This window comes from Pan paniscus, chromosome 12 (genome assembly GCF_029289425.2).
Source record: "Pan paniscus chromosome 12, NHGRI_mPanPan1-v2.0_pri, whole genome shotgun sequence".
In the NCBI taxonomy this organism is placed as follows: Eukaryota; Metazoa; Chordata; class Mammalia; order Primates; family Hominidae; genus Pan; species Pan paniscus.
Genome location: NC_073261.2, coordinates 38,015,709 through 38,033,165, shown reverse-complemented (window position 1 = coordinate 38,033,165; position 17,457 = coordinate 38,015,709). Strand labels below are relative to the sequence as shown.

Below are 17,457 nucleotides of genomic sequence, written 5' to 3'. Positions count from 1 at the left end.
TAAAGTATACTTTTGCTGCATATAGAACTTTGGGTTGATTTTTTTCTTTCAACATTTGAGTATGCCATTCCACCGTCTTCTAGTCTCCATTAGAAATAATGGACCCTTATTCAGTGTCTACATTATTGTATCTTTGTACATAGTGGTTTTTTTTCTCTTGAAGATTTTCCCTTTGTAACTGTATTTCAGCATTTTAATTACAATGTGTGTAGTTACGAATCTTTTTTGCTTCCCCTGGATGTGTTTCATCACATTTCTTGGATCTATATAGTAATGTATTTCAATACATTTGAAAAGATGTTCCCATTATTTTTTCACATACTTTTTCAGCTCCTTTCTCTCTCCCTTCTCCTTTGTGACTCCCATCCACATTTGTTGGTGTTCTTCACACTGACCTATACATCTCTGAGGTCTTGCTTGGCTGCTTACATCTTTATTCTTTGGAACAGATTATTTCTATTGGTTGATCTTCAAGTTCACTGATTCTTCTGACACTGTCAACTATTGTGGTACCTATCTAAATTTTCAATTGAGTTATTCTACTTTTCAGTTTTAAAATTCTCTTTTGGTATTTTTTTGTCTTCATAACTTCCACTGTTCTATTGAAAGTCACTATTTTGAAACCACCTTTGCAAAAATTTTAATAGTAAGAAAATTATGGCAGTAAAAGAGATCTGATCTAACCCACCTCCCCATCTTGCATTTTCCTTAATTATTCCTGGGCTTTTGGGCAGAGCTAACTTTGGAAGCCATTTAGGTTATAGTTTAAATGATGATATGGGTTATCCAAAACTCAGCTACCTTTGTAAAGATCATGAAAGGCCATCAAATAGTGGGAAAAAAGGAGCCTGATTCTGCTAAGGTGTGGACTGGTCACCAGATACTCCTTCAGATAACACCACTATTGTAGATTGGCCTTTTAAGATATATTTTCAAGTATTGTTGCATATCTGACAACAATGGCTCCACCTGGACCTGCTAACCCGCATCCTGTGGCCCCACTCAGGAGAGATTCAGCTCCAGAGGACAGCTCCGACATTTTATGACTTCATTTCTGACCCAACCAATCAGCAGCAAGCACCCATTACCTGGCCACCCCTTCCTCCAAACTGCCTTTGAAAAACCCCTAACTACAGGCCTTCAGGGAGATTGATTTGAGTACTAACTCTGTCTCCCATGTGGTGTGGCCAGCCTTATGTCTACTAAAACTCTTTATTGCAAATGAAACTGACTTTGCAAAATTATGACTGAGACAGTGAAAGAGGTCTAAATTACCTGACTCCATCTTGCTTCTAACCTCCAAGTTGTCCTTGTTCATTCCTGGGCATAGGCTGAACTAACTTTGAGAGGAATTTAGTTTAGAGTTTAAAACAAAGACAATAACAGCCTTTTCCCAAGGCAGATGTTCTTCTTGCCTGGGGTCTAGATAGGCTTTGTAGGACTAACATTAGCCACAAGATTGGAAATTATGGTTTATGAGTCATGCAGCTGGAGGCTACAAGGTTCTGACCCCCTCAAACTGCTCCTAAGATCAGTGCTTGAGATATTTTGCAGATCTTGCACTTGACGGATCAGCTGGCACCACCCAGATCAATAAACTGCTAATCTGATCTTATGGTCTCCCACCCAGGAACTGACTCAGTGCAAGAAGACAGCTTTGACTCCCTATGATTTCATCTCTGACCAATCAGCACTCCTGGCTCACTGGCTCACCCACCACCCACCAAGTTGTCCTTAAAAATTCTGCTCCCTAAATGCTCAGCAAGACTGATTTGAGTAATAATAAAACTCTGGTCTCCCGCATAGCCAGCCCTGCCTGAATTACTCTTTCTCTGTTGCAATTCCCCTGTCTTGAGAAATCAGCTCTGTCTAGGCAGCAGGCAAGGTGAACACATTGGGCAGTTACACAATGTCGTGGTCTTCATTTGTGCAGTGGTTAGGAAAAAATCCCTCAGCTAGGTACAATGTGTTTAATCATTTTTTTCATATTTTCCATTTTAAGTATTTGATCATAGAGTACTGATCGAAATAAATAAAATTTTTAAACATCTTTAAAATAACTCTATTGAATTCAACATCTCATTTGGTCTTTTACAACTGCAGGAGGTGAGCAGCAGGTAAACAAGCAAAGCTTCCTCTGTCTTTAGAGCCTCTCCCCATTGCTTGCATTACCACCTGAGCTCCACCATCTGTCACATCAGCAGCAGCATTAGATTTTCACTGCAGTGCAAACCCTATTTTGAACTGTACATGTGAGGGATCTAGGTTGTGTGCTCCTTATGAGAAACTAATGCCTGATGATCTGTCACTGTCTCCCATCACCCCCAGATGGCATCATCTAGTTGCGGGAAAACAAGCCCAGGGCTTCCACTGATTCTACATTATGATGAGTTGTGCAATTATTTCATTATATATTACAATGTAATAATAATTGAAATAAAGTGCACAATAAATATAATGTGCTTGGATAGTCCTGAAACCATCCCCCACTCTGAGACCCATGGAAAAATTGTCTTCCACGAAACCAGTCCCTGGTGCCAAAAAGGTTGGGGACCACTGCTATAGATAATAGAAACCAGGATTGTCATTTCAAGAAACAGAAATCACAAATAAGAAAATGAGGAAAAATAGAATGATACTTGTGGAATTGCTCCTTAGGAGCTTATGTTCTTTTCTTACTTATATTTTCATTTGTATATTTTAATTAGTTTTGAAATAAATTTAGATTTACGCAAAGTTTCAAAAGTAGTAGATTGTTTCAATATACTTCTCCTCCACCTTCTCTTAATATTAAACATCTTAAATAACCAAAGGGGGATGATATAAAATGAAAAATTAATATTGATACAATAGTATTTACTCCATGTTTGGATTCCACTAAATTTTTCACTAAAGATTCTTTCAAGTTCCAGTATCAAATCCAGGATGACATATTGCACTTAATTTTCTTGCCTCCTTAATCTCCTCCAATCTGTGATCATTGTTTATTCTTTCTTTGTCTTTCATGACCTCGATGCTTGTAAAATGTACTATCAATGATTTTTAAGATTGCCCTTCTAATTTTCTCTATTAATTAATTCAGATTATATGTTTTTGACAAGAATATCACAAAAGAGATGGTCCTTGTCAGCCAGTGCATCATCTTGAGTTGCATAATGTCAACATGTCTTGTTACCTGTGATGATGAAGGACCGTGATCAATAAAATCCTTTTTGTAAAATGTTTTGGACAAAGGGAACACACGAAACTGCTTTCACTGCTCTTCCTATTTGGTCATGTCCTCACATTATTAGAAATAATTTATTTTTCTCTGAGCCTGCCATTACTTATTTTTTTTCCAGAATTTAGTTATTTTTGAAGTCTGCTAACCAATTAAGAATATTGAAAAAATAATGTTCATTCTTAAACAGTAAATTTTCAGTGATGCCATTTACCAATGGAATGTTGTTAGCTTGAATAATGGAACAGGGGAATAGAATTATTAAAACATAGAAGTATTACACCAACAGACAGCTGTTACTAAGCCATGTAATTGGATAAATGAATTGAATTTTCTACCACTAGGAATGTTATAGAAATCAAATGGAAAGATACTGCAAGCACTGAGCTGCTCCTAACTGGAGAGATTGAAATACAATTGCTGCCATATTATATAATTCACACAGTTGAGACACAATATTGGAGAAAATGAAAGTCTAGGGCCTCAGTTTAACATATATAGCATTTGTTATGAAGAATACATATTTTTCCAAGTTTTTGCATTTGTCATCTGATGAATCAATGGGATTATGATTGAGTGTTGCTAGGGGTATGGAAAGAGGAGCTATTAGAGAAGGGCTACCAGACTTTACTGGATATAATTAGCCTAACTTGGACTTGTGGAGAAGAAGACTTAGAAGAAAAGCATTTGGAAAAGCCACACATGTTTTAAAAATCAAATACTTGCATCTTGAAAAACTATTTCCAGAGAAAAGCAATGACTTAGCAAAAAAGTTAAATGACAGTTTAGGTGACCAATTCAGTCTCATACACGTGCAGCTGCTTTGCTCTTTTTGCCTTGCATCCCTGAGGTCTCAGAAGGGCCTAGGCTTGAAAGGACTTGTTTCCCTAGGAATCAAGCAAGTAAGAAAATAAATTGACAACATACTTAGAGGAGAAGCCTGTCAAACTTCCAGGGGAAAACCTGGGATTAGGGGAAGCCAGGAAGAGCATGGCTGAGCCAGAAAGGGTGGAGCACATGAATCTCATGGAGATGAGCCATAAGGCAGGAAGTTGAGAATCAGAACAGCTGATTTAGAACAGACCAGTACCTCCTTATGGATCTGACACTGTGTATGGTCCAGTGGAATCTGCAATGAGGCTGTGAGTTGAGCAGCAAAGTCAGGGCAAGGCAAACTGTTCTTGGAGCCATGGACAACAGGAGAGTATTTCTTCAGGGCCAGTGATACAGGGGGCCTGAGAAGAGGGACTCAGGATGGAGCCCTCTGGGAGCTGCCTCAGCAATGCTGTCTGGACACTGATCATTTAATGAGAGGGACCCCTGGGCTTAGAGCCACACCACATCTTCCCACCTCCTTCAAGGGCTCCTCACCATTTCTACCTCACCTCAACTTCCTTCTTGTCTAAGAGGAGCAGCTGCTCAGACACTGATTCCCTGGAGGAAGCAGATGCTCAGCTGAGCAGAAGGGTTGACCCTGCATGGGAGTGTCACGTGTGTCCGTGTAAAGAGAGTCCACCAACAGGCTCTGTGTGAGCAACAAGGCTGTTTATTTCACCTGAGTGCAGGCGGGCTGGTCCGAAAAAGGAGTCAGCAAAGGGTGGTGGGATTATTATTAGCTCATATAGGTTTGGGATAGGCCTACAAAGTACATTCTCAAAGGCGAGGAGAATATTACAAAGTACCTTTTTAAGGGCAGGGGATACTATATCGTATCAGTTAGGGTGGGGCAGGAACAAATCACAATGGTGGAATGTCATCAGTTAAGGCTATTTTCACTTATTTTGTGGATCTTCAGTTGTTTCAGGCCATCTGGATGTATACATGCAGGTCACAGGGGATGTGATGGCTCAGCTTGGGCTCAGAGGCCTGACAGGGAGGTGTATGTTTAGGGCCGTTCCACTGTATAGGGTCCCAGTGAGTGCGCTGCTCACAGAAGTAATATGCAACGTTTCCTGGCTCCACATTGGTGATTGTGAGTGTGAACTTCCTCCCAGACCCACTGCCACTGACATGGGCTGGGACCCAGGAGCCCTGTTTGTCACCATATAGATCAGTGGTTGAGGAGATTGGTGTGGCTTCTGTTGGAACCCGTTCAAGTAGATGTCTCCATTCCTATGGATGAGATTGCGACTGGCCTTGCAGGAGACAGAGACCCTGTCTCCCACGGCCACAGACAGGAGGGATGGGGGCTGAGTCAGCACAGTAGCCTGATGGGAAAGGGTGGAAAAACAATTGATCAGTCTGAATACAAGTCAAAAACAATGGTTGTGAATGAAAAAAAAAAAAGATACATCATATCTAGGTGTTCTTCAGGTTTTTAAGCCTCTGCCATCTGAATGAAAGGCTGAAATAAAAACTTTGGCCATTGATCTTCACTGTCTCACCCACTGGATAAGAGTGGCCACCACTGTTCTCATCCTGAAAATTACATATACGTACAAAGAATCCTGTACCATGAATGCAGAGCACCAGGGTCAAGAGGATCCATCCCAACAAGACCATCCTGGGCAGGGGAATCTTCTAGAAGTCTGTTTTCAGCCTAGATGAGCAGAATCAGATAACAGGTTCACTTTCACACCTTAGATGGAGCGGTCAAATAGCCCATGTATGTTTCTGTGCAAAAGACCTTGAGTGCTAGGCATTCAGCTCTGAACCTCAGTCAAAGTTTCCTATGAAAGAGAATGCCTCGCTGCGGCTCCCACACCGGCTGTACTCAGATGCCTGGGCATGGTCCAAACATGGGCTCAGGTTGAGCATAACCATGATTTAAGGATAAATATCCCGGGGGTCAGCTGACCTTCTGAAGTGTCAAACATGATATTAAAGGATCAATATGGGAAAGGAAAAATGTCACTAGGTTGTGATTTTTCATTTAGTTCAGACAGCTATTTCTTCTGCCCATTTTTCTTTCCTGAATGGAGTCATAGATATAAATCTAACCAAATATACAATTTTCATTGTCCTCTTAATCATTGGCAAACTATATCTACACTTCTGGAGCATCCGAGAAGCTAGCCCATACCAGTGCTATCTTTGGAGCCAGGCGGTAACTGTGGATGTGAGCAAATGACAGTTAGATCTACAAGTCTCCAAGACCATGACCACTGGCCTGGGAGGACCTGCAGGCTTTGCACGTCCTCATATCTGGATGAAAAACATCTTGATCCTTGTCCTTTTGATGCCCTTCAATTACTAGGCCACACTCCAAAAACCTAGTCCTCACTCCTCTCCTTTGCTAGACAGACCCTCTCACTCACAGCTCTTCCTCATGGACATTTCCTGTGAATCATTTCTCCAGGCTTACACACACTCTGCATGTCACAGTATGTGACAGAGGGAACTGATGTCTAACCAATTACCCGTTGATTAGGTTGTTCTGAGTCCTAAGTGTTAATTGTCCTTCTGCAATAGAGTCAGCTAGAAAAATGAGAAGCGCGAAGAGGTGTAAAATTATTAGTGCACGAAAATGGTAAGCTATGAACTGGGATGATGAAGTAATAATAGTAATAGTAATAATAATAATAATAATACCCAGAACTAGCCTGGACTCTGGGCCATTATTAATCCGAGATCCCAGAGCCCTCTCTAGAATCGCTATTGCACACGTGCCCCCTCTTGTGGTCAACTCTGCCAAGACACCTGGTGTTTTTTCCTGGTACTTAACAGAGTCATTCCTAGTGAATAAGGTAAGTCTTTTTTGCATATTCTCAAACACGCTTTGTTGTTTGTTTGCTTACTTGCTTGTTTATGATGCCTAAAACAATCATAAATGTTTTTCAGGCACTATCCAAGACTGTGGGAACATAAGCGAGTGGTAGGTAGCTTTCAGTTAGATGTTAAAACTATGAATTGGGATTTCCTCATGTCTGGTTTCCAAGTGTTGTGGAGGCCACACAACATGTTGCTGTCCAACGCTCTCTAGCTAGCAATAGAGTGACCGTAAGTTTATCAGACTTGAGGCCCACAGCGGCTCAGTCGGTGATTTCTTTTTTCTTTTTTTTTTTTTTTTTTTGAGACGGAGTCTCGCTCTGTCGCCCAGGCTGGAGTGCAGTGGCGCGATCTCGGCTCACTGCAAGCTCCGCCTCCCGGGTTCACGCCATTCTCCTGCCTCAGCCTCCCGAGTAGCTGGGACTACAGGCGCCCGCTACCACGCCCGGCTAATTTTTTGTATTTTTAGTAGAGACGGGGTTTCACCGTATTAGCCAGGATGGTCTCGATCTCCTGACCTCGTGATCCGCCCGCCTCGGCCTCCCAAAGTGCTGGGATTACAGGCGTGAGCCACCGCGCCCGGCCAGTCGGTGATTTCTTACTCCACTCTTTCTTTGTTCCCTCAGTAGGACATCTGTGGGCAGTTTCCACCATGTCTATGCCTCTGGCCTCTCTCAGCTCCCCTGCAGTGCTGCGGGTCAGGGCTGATGGCTGCACAGAGAAAGGTCTTCATATTATCAGCTCTGGCTAGAGCTCAACTTCAGAGCAGGACAGTGCCCTCCAGATGATTACAGAGCAGGAAGACTGCCTCTTCTGTCTCATTTGTCTTCTCTAAATGGAGTACATTCTAGATTTTTATGCAATATTTACATTCCAATATTTATGGAATGATTCAAATTATTTTTCAAAACTGTATTGGAAGCTGTGTCTGAAGGCGGGGAGCAATGCTTTTTGTTTGTTTGTTTGTTTGTTTGTTTTGTTTTTGAAACGGAGTTTCACTCTTGTTGCCCATTCTAGACTGCAATGGCATCGTCTTGACTCTCTGCAACCTCCGCCTCTGGGGGTCAAGCGATTCTCCTGCCTCAGCCTCCCAAATTGCTGGGATTACAGGCGGAGCAATGCTTTTCAAAATGACTTTGCTCTCTGGTTCCACACAAGGCACTGAAGCCTGCGGAATTTAGGGCTTCACGTGGGTTCGAGGGTCCCAGGCTGCCGCCTCATCACTCAGCCTCCTTTTCTTGCCCAGTGCTCTGTGTTCTTTCTCTGGTCAGGAAATTCTCACACATTTTGGTCTAAAATGGAAGGAGTGTTGCTTCTTTCACCTGAGGATCAATCAATTTACAATTTTTGAGACAATAATTTACACTTAATTAAATCAAATCACGTTCATCATATTTGTCTAGAAATGATTTTATTCTTTTTATTTATTACAAATTGCCTCATGGCCTGACCAAACTTCCAGCGGATCACTTGCAAGAGCAAATTTAACTGTCAAATTTACCGTTACATTCATCCATTGAGTTATTGGTTTGAATTACTTTATATTTGACATTTGTTTGATTTCTTTTTATAGTTTCTGGTTCTCTGCTAAAATTCTTGATCTTGTCATAGAATGCATTCAGCATATAATATACTATTGGCCCAATATCCACAAATTATTTTGGTCCCTTTCTGTTGCCTGTTTTTTTCTCTCCATTTTGTATGTTTGGGTATTGTTGATTGAAATCACACTATGTTTAATACACTTAATATCTATGTAGATTTAAACTGATACTTGCCCTACAACATTTTAGAAGCAATTTTGGGCTCTGGAATAATTTTCACACTCCAGAGAGGATTTACTTCTTATTCTGCCAGAATGAAATGCTAGGGCTGTACCAAGTTAATGCCATCAAAGGACTGCACTACTTTGGGCCTGGGTATCAGCACGGTGGTGCCTTGCTACTCCTGGTGCAACCTCCTCCCGGTATGTTTCCCTAGCAAGATTTCACCTCAAGACCTCGGTATGTGTCAGGATCCCTCCTTTTCTGCAGTCGTTCGGGACAGTTTTTCACCTGTGGCCATATGAGATTTTTTTAAAGCTCTGATGGACTCCGAGGCCTCTTGGCCCCTCCTTTCTTTCAGATTTTCAGGACTGGGCCTCTATTTCTGAGCCTGCTTATGTCTCAAGGGACACTGAAGGCACAAAACTAGTGCTCACCTGTCTATGCTTCCCTGCTTTTCTTGTCTCCTTGAAGACCTGCTGGGTTGTAATGTTTAATGCCCCATCATGGAGGTAGATGGGCCAGTTTCCTAATTAATAATTATTAAGTTGAGGCCAAGAAAACTTGAGAGAGTGTTTATTGTTCCCACAGAGGATGCCTGTGTGGGGTGGGCACGAGCTGGTGCAGACCTGCCTGAAGAGGCAGAGTTTAGGCTTTTAGAGTTGGTAAGGGGAGAGAGTGACAGAATGTTCTCCCTGTGAGCTGGAGGGTTGTGGGGAATTTCCTACCAGTGCTTATAGAGATATGGGCAGAGAAAAAAGGAGGAGGGGCTTGGAGGATGTCAGGGATAAAACATCAAAAGTAATCAGACTCTCAGACATGGTGATGCTCTAATGCCTTCAAACACGTTTTCATATTTTATTCAGCTTTTTTTAGGTGTACCCAGAAGGTTGGTTCCACATAAGCCGTTCCACCATTTTACAGAAGTGGAAGTTGCAAAACAATTTTTAAATTATGAAATGGTTCAAATTTAAAAATATGGTGAGAAATATTGTATATATAATTACTGGGTGGAGCAAAATAATGATAAATAATGTTATCAAATGTTTACTATTTATAAACATTTTAAAAACATCTATTCAACTCTTATAATACCATATGATGTAGTTATTTCTTTATTTTTTATTATTACAGATGGGAAAACCAAGCAAAGAAAGTTTAAGTAACGTCCTGAAAGTCACACAGCTGTTAAGTGGATGAGCCCAAATTCCCATCAAATGTGTATGGTTTCAGTTCCTGTCTTTCATCATGGGATAAAGTAGTATCCAAAGGCCCTTTCTGAGGGGTTCATTAGATTTCCCACTTAGATATCAGTCATTTTGACAAGAGAAAGAAGTGGATTGGTGTCCTCTCGCTGTCCAGATTTCTCACACCGTGACAGGCAAGCTCCTATGTTGTTGACAGTAACAGTACGCTACATCTTCAGCCTCCAGGCTGCTGATGGAGGGGATGAAATCAGTCCACCCACTGTCACTAATCCTGGCAAGGACAGCAAGGTGCAGGTCATAATTACTATAAATAATAAGATTCAGAGCCTGACCTGGTTTTTGTTGGCTCCAATTCAGGCAGCTATAAATATCGTCACAGCTTCTCAGCTGATGGTGGCCTTTCAACTTCTCTCAGGAAGCTTTGTCTGAAAGTTTTGTAAGTTTGGGCACGATAATGTTCCCATTGACAACTGAAATGAAAAAAAAAATCACATGAGAATTGGTGATGTAATTGAGGTTAAATACATCACACTTCATGGTCTTCTCAGGTCACTCAAGTGTGTGAGTTCCCCGTGAGAAGTCACAATTCACAGATGCAAAAAAGCCCTCAGAACTCATCTTACAATGAGAGGAAAGGCTGTTTCCTCATCATGTGGGAGCCTCATAATTTCAGCTCCTAACTGTGAGCAAGGCATCTATCTCAGACCAATTCCACTGAGTCAGGGTGAAGTCAGACAGGCGCATACACAGTAAGAATCGCAGGATACTAAACTGGGTTCTGCCAATACCAGGCTGAGTCACTGCTCAGCCCTAACTGATCCAGCTGTTTTTGGAGACCAGAGCCTGAGTCAGCACAGTGATTACTGCGACATCTAATTCAGAAATAGAACACAAACACATCAAATATTTTTCTGAAAATATAAGTGTTATGAAATGATATTTCCTAAGCTATCAAATATCTTAAGAAATATTTCCTTTATTTCTAATGCTTGTCCTTACTTCATGATATGCACAATTTCCCCACTCCAACCAGTATGTATTCTATTTAGATCATAAGATACGATTAGTGGTTATGTTTATGTTTGTCACTCAATATCAGCGGTATAGTACTCCAAAATCTCAAATTGCTAGAACAGCATTGTATAAAATGTTTAAGTGAAGTGATAATTCACAAATAAACATGAATTTCAGATTTGTAAAAAGAAATGAAAACACAAATGTCCTAGTAGAGCAGGATAAAATACACTTTTCTACACACAGAGTAAAGGGTAAAAATTATAAAGGGAAATATAGTTGCACATATAAGCAATTTTTAAAAATCAACTGCCATCGGCTGTGCAAACCTCAGTCCCATCAACTCTCTCACTGAAATATTTCTCAGGTTTATCTCTCTATCCCCTCCAACATCTCGATAACCACAAGGAGCCTTAAGAATGATGTTGCTCATGTTCTAATCTCTCATTGTCTAGTTTGATAAGTTATGTTGACAACTGCACAATAAGAGTGATAGGATCAAAAGACTACTGAAGACATTTCAAATGGAAAAACTAAAAGTCAGTATCTCTCATAAATATAGACAAACATTCAAAAAAAAGGGAAGATTTACCTCTATCTCTCTCAGATAATCTGCCATGCCCAACTTGAATATATTTCAGAAGTGCAAGGTTATTATAACATTACATAATCAATCCATATAATGCATCATACTGACAGAATTAAGAACAATAACTTTTATTATCTCAATAGTAGCTGGAAATCACTTGAAAGAAGTCAACAGCTATTCATAATAAAACTCTCAGCAAGCCTGGGATAATGGAAAACACCTTATTCTGATAAAGCATCTACAAATGATCCATCTTTAGAATTACTGAGGTTTAAAATTATTGAGAAGTGGTACAGGCAATTCTACAGCAAACATCTTACTTAGTGATAAAATATTAAACATTTCACTTCTCAAATTATACAAAATACTGAACCATCCACTATATGAAATCATAATGGAGGTCCTAAGACATGCAAAAATTCAAAACAAATAAACAAACAAAACCCATGGAGTATGGAAATGAATAAGCAAAACATTTGTATTTGTTGATAAAATTTGTACATAAGTTCTTAAAGAATCTAAAACTTAATCACTAGAAATAGGTCTCTGCATACAATGTGGATTAAAGGAGATATAAATAAATAGCATTTTCATGTTCATAGAACAGAAGATTTGATATTGTTAAGAGTTAATGGGTGCAGCACACCAACATGGCACATGTATACATATGTAACAAACCTGCACGTTGTGCACATGTACCCTAAAACTTAAAGTATAATACAAAAAAAGATTTCAGTTTTCTCCAATTTGATATATAGACTCAATGCAGTCCGATTAAAATCCCCAAAGGAATTTTTGAAATTGAAAAGGTGATTCTAAAATTTACGTGGAAATTCAAAGGACGTAGAATAGCCAAGAAAATCTTAAGTCTAAAAATCTGGTATTATGTCTTCTGACTTTTTTTTCTGTATAATAAAGCCACACTAATTAAGACTGTACTGTAAGTACAGAGATAGAAAAAGAGTCAAGAAAAATATTCTTTTTACACAATCATGAGATTTTTAAACACAGGCAATAGAGTGAGGTATAGGTTTTCAATTGTGTTTTGTTTTGTTGTGTTTTGCTCTATTTTTGCAAGAAATGGTGAGGAGTTATTGAGTATGAAAATAAAAATAAATAAAACAAGACATCAAAATAAAATTCTTGATCCACCTCACCCCAGGCAAAAAACATGAATTAGAGATAGACTGTAGCCTATATGTGAGAGGTAAAATAATGATGCTTCTTCAAGAAAGCATAGGAGCATATCTTTAAGCCCTTTGGTGGTAAAAATTTATTAAACAGAGGACACACATAAACACACAAAACAAACACAGGAGAAAAAAATGACAAGTAAAATGGCAAATTAGATTACATTATAATTAAGAACTTCTAATCGTATCAATGTGTATGATTAATATAACATTACACACACAGACACTCACACACACGATTTGAACAGGAACTTCCCTAAAGATATGCAAACAGCCAATGAAAATAAATATATGAAAAGTGACTCAACATCATTACCTATTAAGGAAGTATAAATTTTAATCATGATACAACTTCAGATTTATCAGTACAGATGTTTTGTGTTGGATATGTATAGTGGAACTTTGACATAATTGACTCCATCTCAGATAAAGACTGCATTATATGTTTCATAGGGCAGCTTGCCAACAAGAATAAAATGTTTTGCCTAGAAAATAAAAAAAAAAGGCTGCATCCAACCAGATAAGGTCACAAGCAAGCACAGTCTTGCACTATGAGTTCTCACCAGAGGACTCTGTGACCCTGAAAGTGCGGGCTGTCAGTATCTCAAAAGGGCCATCTTAATTCACAACCATCCTGTTGTCATTTGTGATAAGAACTCCTCATCTGCCTAAGAAGGCCCTGACACATCAGAGACTCTTCCTTGCAAGGACCAAGGGACCTTCAGGCCAGACCAGGATTCTTTTTGTCTTCTTCACTACCCCTGGATTGATTTGATAACTCTTTCTCCTATTTTTTTTCCTTTGGTGTTAAATGTTGCATTGTGTAAACTTTAACTTATAATGTATATGTATTCATTAAGAATACTATTATGTATGGTTTGCAATATTGATCGGCTTGTGCAATGGTTTTAGCCTGTGTGCCCGCAACACTGACAATCGAATGGCTCCTTGGGAGCTCCATGTAGCTTGCAGCTTCTGTGTTGGAAATAGCATCAGTAAAAGTCTGACATTGTGGAAAGACATAAACACGCATGGGCCTGGTTAACTCTGACCTTGGAGCGCACATGACAGGGTAGATCTATGCAAACTTGACCCCAATGCCTGAGGAAGCTGAAAGGCTGAAGAAAGAGGCTGAGCATCCAGTTTCTCAGAAAGAAACATTTAATAGAGACTTAAAAACAGAAGCCGTGTCTGTGTCTCTGACAGTAGGCAGATAAGATGGTCAATCACTTGCCATGACCCCTCTCAAATAGGGCTTGTATACCATAGGAGACCAGTGGTTCAGAAAGGATGTGTACGACAATCAAAGAATGATTACATCAAGGTTGTTTAAGGGCAGGATTTATGCTAAGTACTTGCTCTTAAATAAGATAAAATAGATAAACTGAAAATCTTAGAGACCGTCCCAGAACTCAGGTTAATCAGAAGTCAGACATGGAAAATTAGCAACCAAGATGGGGTTGCTTTGGCCTCCACCCTAGATATAATAAAAGTTTGACAGTACTGAGTACTGAAAAAGAGTGACAGCAATTGAGACTTTTATGACGCGGTTGGTTTCATGTAAACATGTTCAGCATTTCAGTAAACTATTGTCAATGTTTACTAAGACAAAATCTATGCTAACTTTATAACTCAACACTTCCATTCTTAGGAATATTCTCAAGAGAAATGAGTGCGTAAGTCCACAAAAGACAAGCGCAAGAATGTTCTTAAGGTTTTTACCAGTAATATTCTTAAACCAAAAACAAATCATTAGTTGAAAAATGAATGTATTTTGGCATATTCATAGAAAATTGTTCCTCAATAAAAAGGCACAAATTACTGCCAGAGAAACAACACAGATGAAGCTCAAAAATATTTTGATCAAAATAAGCAAAACAGCAAAGAGTAAATACTGTATGACTGCAATTATATAAAGCTTAAATATAGGAAAAATTAATAAATATTGATATGAAATACAGCAGAAGCCTAGGATGATGATAGATGGAACATGGAATTGACAGGGAAGTAACCTGGGAAGATATTTGAGATGCCGGGAAGAGTGTGGATCTTGATCTGGGTAGTGTTGGAAGAAGGTGGGATCAGAGCATAAATGTTTACAGTATACATATAGGTGCAATATGTTTATCTGATATGTTGTTGGCTGAACATACTTATATGTGTATGTACTTATGTCTGATCTTTGAAAGTTCATAATTTAGACTCTCTAATCCCCTGTATCAAAAAAAATTCTTTAAAAATATGTAGAGTACCTTCTCCTTTTCTGTATAAGTCTGACTTTTGCTGCAATCTAGACCTCCTAGGTTTAATTTTCTTTGTCCTTTATTAATAATAGTCAGGAGAGATACTTGCATATCAGCTGATGGAGCTGAGGATAAAGAAAGATAGAATGTAAATGTGCCTCCCTGACCCCTTTTACCAAAACTTTCCAGTGAGCTTCAAACCTTGGCTGCATCTGAGAACTGCTGTCAGCAGACGGTGGCACCAGGAGGAGCAGCTGGGGCAGCCCAGACTCACACATCTACTTCCCTCCATGGTTTATGTTCGGGCTTGTATCACAGTGGGAGGGACACTGTTATACTTTTGACAGTAATAAGTTGCAACATCTTCAGGCTGCAGGCTGCTGATGGTGAGAGTGAAATCTGTCCCAGATCCACTGCCACTGAACCGAGATGGGACCCCTGATTGCAAAGTGGATGCAGCATAGATCAGGAGCTTAGGAACTTTCCCTGGTTTCTGCTGATACCAGGCTAAATAATTGCTAATGCCCTGACTCGCCCGGCAAGTGATGGTCACTCTGTCTCCTACAAATGCAGACAGGGAGGATGGAGACTGGGTTATCTGGATGTCACATCTGGTATCTGATATTAGGAACATAAAAACACATATCCACATGATTAGTAATGTTCTAAGAAGAATTTCCTGAAGTGCTAGGCATTAATGGCTACACTGGCTGAATAAAATTTTTGTTGTTTCCCTCCTTACCTGGGAGCCAGAGCAGCAGGAGTCCCAGGAGCTGAGCTGGGGCCCTCATGTCCATGCTGTGTCCGGACTGAGAGAGACTTCTGCACAGGATGTCACCAGCCTATTGATAAATGTTCAGGGCAGTAGGCGTTGCTCTGTGGGACATGCAAATCTGCACAGCTGCAAAGATGACTTATCTCAATAACACTGCACAGGCCCAGTGCCTCCCAGGTGTCCAAAGTCTGCAGAGTATGTGTTTCTCCCTGCAGGCTACAGGACAGAATCAGCCTACTGTCCTATGTGTGGAGTGTTCTTTTGCTCTCTTCATGTTTCATGACATGCTTCTCTTGCTAGCTTTCTATTTATGATAAGGTCAGCTAGGGGAAAACATCTCTAGAAACTCAAGAAATTTTAGAAGTTTCCTGCATTTGATACAGATGAGTACTATTAAGGTCAGAGAGACTTCCTTTTTGGTCCAATTCCCTGGAACCACCAGTGCTGTAAATTGTCAGTGCTACCAACAATGGATGCATTAAAGTATAATCATGATAGATAGATAGATAGATAGATAGATAGATAGATAGATAGATAGATAGATTTGCTCATTAAAAAAGAAATAAAAAACTTAAAAAAAAACCTAATACTTGAAAATAGTGCCACAGCAAGGAAGGGTCCTGCCACTGGCTATCTGGCATAGCTAATCTCCCATCTCCAGACACATAATTGTTATCCTCCATATCTGAATGTTCTTTCCTACCTCTTTCAGCTGGGCCAGCCAACATGATAAATTTTCTCCCTTTACTTCTGAAAGTTCTCAGCTATATTCTAGCTCTGTATGCCATCCTACAGTCTCATGCTAGATATTTCCCCGTGCTCCCTGAATTTTATTTATGCCTTTTATTTCTCTTATCCAAGCCATTCCCCTTCAGAAGCTGAGGTGTCCTCTAAACCAAGTTGTCATCCTCTATCCCTGTGACTACTCTTATACCTGCACATTTCCAAATCACTAATCTCTTCCAGCTCCTAAGAGAAAACAGTTCTTAGTGACTGGGTTTAGGGCACTTGATCCAAGCAGGTTCAGAAAGAAAAGTATGCAACAAAAAGCCAGGGAATTGTATGGGTTACTGAGCCTACACAGTATAGAAAGTGCACCCGTGTTGTGGGGTGTAGAGGAAAGCCCACCTGGGCGTTGAAGCTATAGTTAGCAGAGACAAGTATCCCTACCTGGGTGTGCAGGATGCAAGACCCCTCCTCCCACTTACGCAGGACATTACAGCTGGATGAGGATGAGCAGGACAGTCACAAGGGTAGAGGACACTGTTGCTAATGTCGGAGCCCAGGGGGGGAAAGGGCAGCTATGCAGGGATGCAAAGTTCATGGTGGACTGGCACAGAGTATCAAGACTAATGAAGGTATGTGAGGCATAAGAGGGAAGTTGTCCGCAAGGAAAGTTTAGGTGACAGGGACAGTGGGAGATTGGTGTCACACAAAATGTTTGATCATTTAAGTAAATATGGTATGAATAATTACAGCCAAGATTCTCAGTTTGGAAAAAATGCTACAAATATAAAAAAGGAGAAACTGTAGATTTGGATTGTAATTAGAAACATTAATGTAGATTCACTAATTTTTGGATAGTTTTATACAGATATAGATTAAAACGTATGCAGATAGACAGGTAATTTTTCCTAGAAGCAGTAACACACAAGTCTCAATAAACAACTTGAGTGCTCAAATCTTGTTTTATTGAATATCAATCTCTATTAAAAAGAATAATTACTGGAAAAATATCTGATCT

The 17,457-nt window shown here is 39.9% G+C and overlaps 1 gene segment (V, D, J or C); it reads right to left on the bottom strand.

The window, feature by feature from the left end:
• Window positions 1-15,218: 15,218 nt before the first annotated feature.
• On the bottom strand, window positions 15,219-16,558 carry LOC100980550 (immunoglobulin kappa variable 1-27-like). The segment is given in 2 exon segments: window positions 15,219-15,556; window positions 15,681-16,558. Coding segments are annotated over 2 exon segments (378 nt in total).
• Between the last annotated feature and the right edge of the window lie 899 nt (window positions 16,559-17,457).